Source organism: Papaver somniferum, chromosome 3 (genome assembly GCF_003573695.1).
Source record: "Papaver somniferum cultivar HN1 chromosome 3, ASM357369v1, whole genome shotgun sequence".
NCBI lineage: Eukaryota > Viridiplantae > Streptophyta > Magnoliopsida > Ranunculales > Papaveraceae > Papaver > Papaver somniferum.
The window spans coordinates 2987099-2994845 of record NC_039360.1 but is presented as its reverse complement, the minus strand read 5'-3'; the positions used below and the strand labels follow the sequence as shown (position 1 = coordinate 2994845).

General features: G+C 38.9%; 1 protein-coding gene across 1 annotated transcript; it reads left to right on the top strand.

The window, feature by feature from the left end:
• The first annotated feature begins 233 nt into the window (after window positions 1-233).
• LOC113358917 lies at window positions 234-914 on the top strand. Its single transcript, XM_026602630.1, has one exon. It carries the CDS (start codon window positions 234-236, stop codon window positions 912-914), a length of 681 nt encoding a protein of 226 aa, XP_026458415.1.
• The last annotated feature ends 6833 nt before the right edge of the window (window positions 915-7747 follow it).

Genomic DNA, 7747 nt, shown 5'->3' with positions numbered 1-7747 from the left:
TGCAGCGCACAAATTCTCTGGAACCAATTCCAGAAGTACCTAAGAGGAAAAATGAAGCTGGGGGAATAACCAGCTCTCGGGACAAAAGATCAAAATACGGAGATGGAAAAGGAAGAGGAAAAGGAAGAGAAGAATACACAAAGCTGAACACCACGTTTTCCCACATTTTAAGCAAGGAATGAGCAAAGCCAGGTTTCCCTTACCCTAATACCAGGGGAAAGCAACCTGACAAAATGAAGAATGCTAAGGAATATTGTGAGTACCACCGGTACTACGGGCATACAACGGACACGTGTTACCACCTTATAAGCACGATTCAAAGATTCATCGATGATGGAATATTCACGGAATATGTGCAGGTACAACTTTCATATTGTGAGGTAGCACCCAAGAAAAGGATGGAGCTACCACAGGACAGCAAACACATCAACATGATCACCGTCTATTGCGGAGGACAGGAAGAGATACTGGAAGATATCCTTGAACTAGATCGAAACAGGAGAAAGATGGAAACCCACAAAGTATTCAAACTAAGTGGGCCACCAACTAATACTTTGGAGGAATGGATGGATACGCCATTAACATTCTCAACCAGAGACATCAACCAAGAAGTACAGATGCACAATGATCCATTGGTTATCACCCTTCCGATCCACAGATGGAATATTACGAAGGTTCTCATCGATGGTGGCAGATCACTAAATGTATTGTTCTATGAACCATACCTACGTATGGGGATAACAGCTGAGCAAATGGATTCATCCACTTGCACAATCTATGGTTTCAATGGAGCGGTTTCAATACCAAGAGGAGAAATTGTTTTACAGGTACGAGCAGGACCTTTGGTGAAAAATACTAGGTTTTGTGTTGTGGATGCACCTTCTCCATACAACGTCATTATGGGACGACTATGAGTCCATCGCTTACGAGGAACAGCTTCAACTTATCATCAGTATCTCCGTTTCCCCACACTCATGGGAGAAATGTAAATCAAACGGGATCAATAATATGCAAGGCTATGCAACTTGGCTGAGGTCAAACTTAACGAAAAAAGATTCGTTGCACAACAACAAGAAAGGAAAAGACGAAAAGCAAATACTAAGGAGGTGAATGACGGAACCTTCTTGGTTCACGAAGCTTCCTCAGTCCCGGATGCAAGCTGATGAGTGCCAAATAATGTATATATTTATCCCTTTTTGTTGGCATTTAACTCATCTTTTGTGCATTAATTCTACATTTTATCCCATATTCTGTACTTTCATTGTTTTCAAGAATAAATATTTTTCTTACTTAATTTTGCATTTTTAGGTAATAAATAAAGTCTGGATGACTTGCGGAGAGGAATAGAGAAGAAAAGTAGTGAAAAGCCGGGAAGAATTACGCAAGGAAGCCGCAAAGAATGGAGCACACGTCCAAAAAGCTAGGAATGGGCTCAAGAAGGAAGAATTGTTCTTAAAGAAGATATGTGCTTGGCATACCCAAGGTCCAAAACCCTTACCCAAACCCATTTTCTATATCCATAACCGCCTCCATTCTCAGCCGTTAGATGGGACTACATCGAAATCCTACGGTCGCTCCTTCGTAGATCATCAAAATCTGAAGTCTCTGCAAAACACCACAGCGCTTAAATTCCAAGCCTTCATATTAGATTGTAGTTGAATCCAACGATCGCTTCTATGCCTGTGCATCAAAATTAGATACTCCCGATCTACACTACAGTACCTAACTCCACCAAGTGCCGTCCGTTTCGTTGTATCCCTTCATCCGACGGTCGCTCATCGCTTGCCTCCGAATCGCCGTCAGATCTACCTACCATCTTCTCATCCTACGACGCAGATCGCATAACATCTTCCCTCGCTGAAACTGCTCAACACCATAACATCCGAGCCATATACCCCTAGCCAAACGCCCCCTAACCCTAACTCTATCGACTTCTTCTTTCTTCTCCATCTCTTCTTCCTTCCCCCGTCTGCAGAACCCGTACCACCACTTTCTCCCTCATCACCACTACCCACTCCACTGCCACCGCCACCAACTCCTCTACCACCACCACACCTCCACCATCATCACCCCTACCTTCCTACAGCTATTACCCATCTTTATAGCCCCCTAATTCGTCAATTTATCCCCTGCCGAAACCCTAGGTGAGTGGTTGACGAATTAGTGAAGCTAGAAAAGCAATTGAAGGCATGGGAATGGAGCTGGTGAACGAGGAGAGGAATGGGTTGAAGAGGGAAGCGTCAAATCGCAGGTTTGGTAAGAAAAATCCCTAACTCTAATTTTTCTGTCCATTTAGGGTTTGTTTGAGAAAACCCTAATTACTGCTAGGGAGAGCATGAGGAAGAACAGTGGCAACATGGGTATGATTAAATTAGTCGAATTAGGTGAGAAACCCTAATTTTGTCACTGTTCAATTTGGGGATTTGGGGGAATTTTTCTGTAAACCCTAATTTGGGTGTCTGGGTATAAAAAGGGGACTGTGGTGTGATGTAAAGGCTTATCTCTGGACTAGCCAGTGTATCCCCATGAGGGATGGACTAGCCAGTTCCTCTTGGGTAGATTTTTTCTTCCCTATTTTGTATTTGTAGATTTAATTTTAATTTTCAATTTTAATTCCAAATTCAGTTTTAGTTTATCTTGTTTCAATTCATGTTTTGCTATCCATGTTTTGCTATCCATGTTTCTCCATTTGATGTAATGTTCATGTGTTTAATTCCTTTCCCTGTTTTAATGTCCTGTTGATGTTGTTGTTAATGTGATGTTTTTGTGTTGTTCCTGTTAATCATGTGTTGTTCCATCTGTTCTCTCATGTTCTCACTAGCTGAGGCTCAGATGAAGCTTTAGTGGACTGTTAGGTAGTGAAATGCTAGGTTAGAGCCTTAGTGCAGTGTTTTGCTTGTGCAATGGGAAGAAATTAGTGCTCTGGTATGCCTGTGATTGACTGTGCTGTCAAAAGACAGTCAATACTAGGGGAATATCAGTGAGCAAGCTGATTTTCCTCCCATTCTAGATGTATGCATAGGATTTTCAACTCAACCTAGGATCACATTGCTTGGCTAGGACACAAGGGTGGATTCAAAGCCTTAGCTTAACCCACATTCTGTTTTCACAGTCACTTGCAACTTAACTGTTTTGTTACTTCTTCACACCCCTGCCCTTGGCTTAGGCCTTGGTTCCATTGTTCTTTGTTTAGTTTCATTGTTCTGTCACCTTCTCATAATACTTTGTGTTGTTTGCTTTTGCCATTGTAAATTTGCATCCTTTTGCCACTGATGTTTGCTTCTTTCCCATGATCATTGTTAGTTTGTTGCACTGCCATTGTTAATCTCTTAGTTATTGTTCCCTATTCTTCCCCCTGTTCCTCATCTCTGTCTGTGTTCTCTTTTATTCTCTTTCTTTGCTATCTTTTGCTCTTTTAGTTTCTCTGTTTTGCTCCCCATTAGTCCATTGAAGCTCACTGTGGCCTAAGTGCATTGATCATCAAGAGCTCAGTCCAGTTCACTGTGGACTCATTCAAAAACCAAACTGATAGCTCTATCAAGCCCAGCTCACAGTTCACTTTCCAAGCTAAGGCCTGTCACTGTCAAGCCCAGATCCTCATACAAGCCAACTGAGCTCAAAGCTCACTTCAACACTGAGCCCAAGTTCAGTTCATTGAAACCAAAGGCTAAAAGCCCAGGTTCATAGCTAAAAAGCCTAGCTCCAGCTAAGGCCCAAATCATACCAAAAGCCCAGGTTTAATCCCAAGCTCAGTTCACTACACTGAGCCCAAGCCTAAGTTTAAGGCCAAAGCCTAGTTCACAGTTCATTCCAAAATCATTCAAAGGCCCAAGGCCTAAACCATTTCATTGTTACAAAAACCCACTAAGCCCAAAGCACAATTAGAAGCCCAATAGCAATTTAGAGCCCAAATAGCTAGAAACTCCAAACACTCCCAATCTCTGTGGATCGACCCGTACTTGCACGAGCTACAACTGACGACCGTGCACTTGCGGTATTACTGTAGGCCCGTTTCATTTCGCTTCAATTTTATACGCTTTCCCGGGCCCACCAAGTTTTTGGCGCCGCTGCCGGGGATTGGTGCTGTGTTTTTCTTGTAGTTTTCTTGGCTATTTTGCATTTCACTTCATCGCACTTGCATCTGCATCTGCTTCACTTCATTTGCTGTTGGACCTGCTGTTCTGAACCAGTTTTTCCTCTGCTGGGACGCCACCAAGGAAAAGAACCAAAGCCCAACTGGGTTTTTGCAACAATATCAGAGCAGCTGGGCTGTGCTTAAAAGGTAACCCATTTAAGAGAACCCGAATTGTGGGCTTCCAATTTTTAATTGTGGGCTTGTAATATTAAAGCCAATTTTTGGGCTTCTCTTATTTTCTGTTGGGTTTGTAATAATTTATTTGTGGGCTTGTTTGTTTAATTTGTGGGCTTGTGTATTTAATTTTTGTGGGCTTGTTTAAATTGGACTTGTATCTTGTATTCTGGGTTTAAACCCAGCTGAGCTTGTAACCGATCACGCTAGGTTAACTCGTTAGTGGGCCGAGTACCCAAATTCTAGGCCGAGATTTTGGACTCAGTTTCACCAAACGTTTTCAAACCAGCTGAGCCACAGCAAACACAAAACCAACAGTGGGCGTGCTCCCATTTCAAAAACCAAATTTTATTTTCTTCATTTTATTGTTCTTAAAAATAAAAAAAAAAAAATTTACTTTTCTCCCATTCAAAAACCAAATTTTACTTGCTCCCATTTTTACAACCAAATTTTTTCCTCTTTATCCCATTAAAACCAAACTTGCTCCCAAAATTTTAAAAAAAAAAAAAAAACCAAAATTTTCTTTTGCTCCCAATTTTAAAACCAAATTTCTACTTTGCTCCCATTTTTAAACCAAATTTTCTTTTTCAAATATATCCCATCAAAACCAAAATTTTCCCATAAAAAACCAAATTTTTGAAAACCCATTAAAACCAAATAGTGGGCTTTGTGTCTTTTCAAAATGGGCCAACCTAATGCTCTCCATGAATACATGTATCCCACAATAAAAATTCCATCATCATGTATTGTCTTACCTCAAACCAATGACCTTTTTGAAATAAATGCAAGCATGATACAAATACTTCCTATATTTCGAGGGCTCGATTCTGAGAACCCCTATACTCATGTAAAAGAGTTTGAACAAATTTGTTGTACTATGCAGCCTGATCATAAGGCCGAAGACTCTCTGAAATTGCGTTTGTTCACATTTTCTCTAAAAGAAAGGGCCAAAACATGGTTTTACGGTTTGAGACCACAATCAATCAACACTTGGGACCAACTCACAGATCTATTTTTCAGAAAATTCTTTCCACATCATAGGACCATCGCTATTCGTCAAAGTATCAATTGTTTTGTCCAGTTGGATGAGGAAACTGTTTTTCACTATTTTGAACGTTTTAATGAATTGTTGAGTGAATGTCCGCACCATGGATTTGAGAAGTGGAGACTTGTCGTCATCCTCTATGAGGGACTAGACTTTAAATCTCAAACCATGGTTGATTCAATGTGTAATGGTGAGTTTATTGATAAATCTGTGGATGATGCATGGAATTTTTTAGCCGAGATTGCAGAGAAAACCCATCAATGGGAATCCGTTAGGGAAACAGGAACAACACCACATGATATGAGTCACCCCCATGAATTAGAGTTTTATTCTTGTAATAGCTCCGACCTTAGGATTGAAAATTATCCTAGATTGCAAAATCCCTATCATGATGATGATGATGACTATGATGTTATGTTAGAAGAACATGTATATACTGAAAATGTTATCGAACCTTTGGGTTCAAATACATTAGGCATCTCTGCCCTGACCTTAATGCATGATATGTCTTCTAGTATTCCATGTGATGTTTCCCCTGATGAGCCGATACACGAGGATAAATCTGTTAATGATGTTGATGACTCTGATTGTGATCTTGCTAATGTGATTGATGATTGTAAGCATGATGTGACATGTGTAGATGATTTAGGAGATTTTGATTTGATTGATAATGATGTGCCTATTCTTCTACATAAGTCACAATCTGATGGCCCTCCACCCAATCTAGATTTGGTTTGTACCGATATTGTAAAACCAATTTTTCTGAAAATGCCTAATCTAGGTTTGGAACTGTGTGCTTCCCAAGTCCTCTTGGACTATTTTTCATCCAAATATAATACATTTAAGGAACCACAGTTCGAAATAGCATGTTTGCCCGTCCCTAGCACAGTCCATTTCGAGTTAAACCTCGTACATGATGAACCCCCAAAACTGCGCGATTTTGTTTTCAAAACTATATCTTCTGTAAAATCCAGGTTTGGGGGTAGCTCATTTTGTTTCACAGCTTCACTTGCATGCCTACCATATTATTATTGTGTGAAGCTGTTGAAACCGCTACACTTTGTCTTTTGGGTTGATCCTCAACTCTTTAGATTGTTAGTGTATGGTGAATTTTTGTATATAATCCAGTAGATAAAATTTCTTAAAACCCTTTTTGTTCCTTTTGTATATATTTTGCTAATCCAATATGATCTCGGCTGACATATGTTGGATTCTTGCCTTGAATAACGGAGTTCTAATATTGCTTTCGCCGAAATCGGGTATTCTCTCTCCTTTTACTCTACTTAGCATGTTCCTCTTCATATGTTGCATTATAATTTTGTTATCTTTTGAAACATTGAGGACAATGTTTAGTTTAGGTTTGGGGGTATGGAATGGATACCATGATAATATGCTATAATTGAAAAAGAACTCCTTCTTTTTGAAAAAAATTAAAAAATCAAAATTAAAAATTAAAAATTGAAAAAAAACATAAAAAATGGAGCTCATTTACCTTGAAATGTTGACTCTTGTGCAAATATGTAATTATTAGGAGTCTTAGTCTAGATATTTAGGCACCCTGATTCTAGCACAATTCACATAGTGATAAGAAACTTGCACGCGCACGATCTACCAATACATGTATAGCCTCGATCTTCAAGGTGTTTGATAGGAAGTTAGATTGCCAATCACTTTAGAATACTGAATGAGACTTGACTAGCTTGTTCTTTGGTTGGCTGGGATAGAAGGTGGAGGTTACATTAAGAAAAACAACCATCGAATTTAACTGGGTGCATCAAAAAGGGCTACCTCTTGCAAAGTGTCATGTAATCTTTTGTTTCCTTTTGTATATGTATCAAAAGTGTTTCCTTTTCAAAAAAAAAAAAAAAAAAAAAAAAAAAAAAAAAAAAAAAAAAAAAAAAAAAAAAAAAAAAAAAAAAAAAAAAAAAAACGATGTATATATTCAGAAAAAAAAAATATCAGAAAAATACAAAAAATAAATCAAGTATTTATCAATTCCATCATCTCTTGTTCCAAAAATAAAAGAGAGTAGTCAATGTAAATATGAGTCATGTAAAGAGTCATTTTGTTGTTTCATTGTAATAAGCAAGGAGGGTGTATGCCATTGATGTACAACGCGAGTGATTGTGAAATACCTCCAACTCATTCACAATTCTCGTAAAGTCCGGACAGCTAGCTAGATTTCGACCTTGGTTCTTAGCCTGAGAAACTATCTCTTGGTGATTAGTAGTCATAACTTCAGATCTTTCTTTACACATGTGTAGATACACTTTACACTCTTATCACATGTCTTTTTTTGTTATCAGTGCTAGGATTGTGCCTTTGATAGCTAGATTGACATCTCCATTTTGCTGTGAGCTTAAACTGACTTGCACATGTCACATTTGATGGAA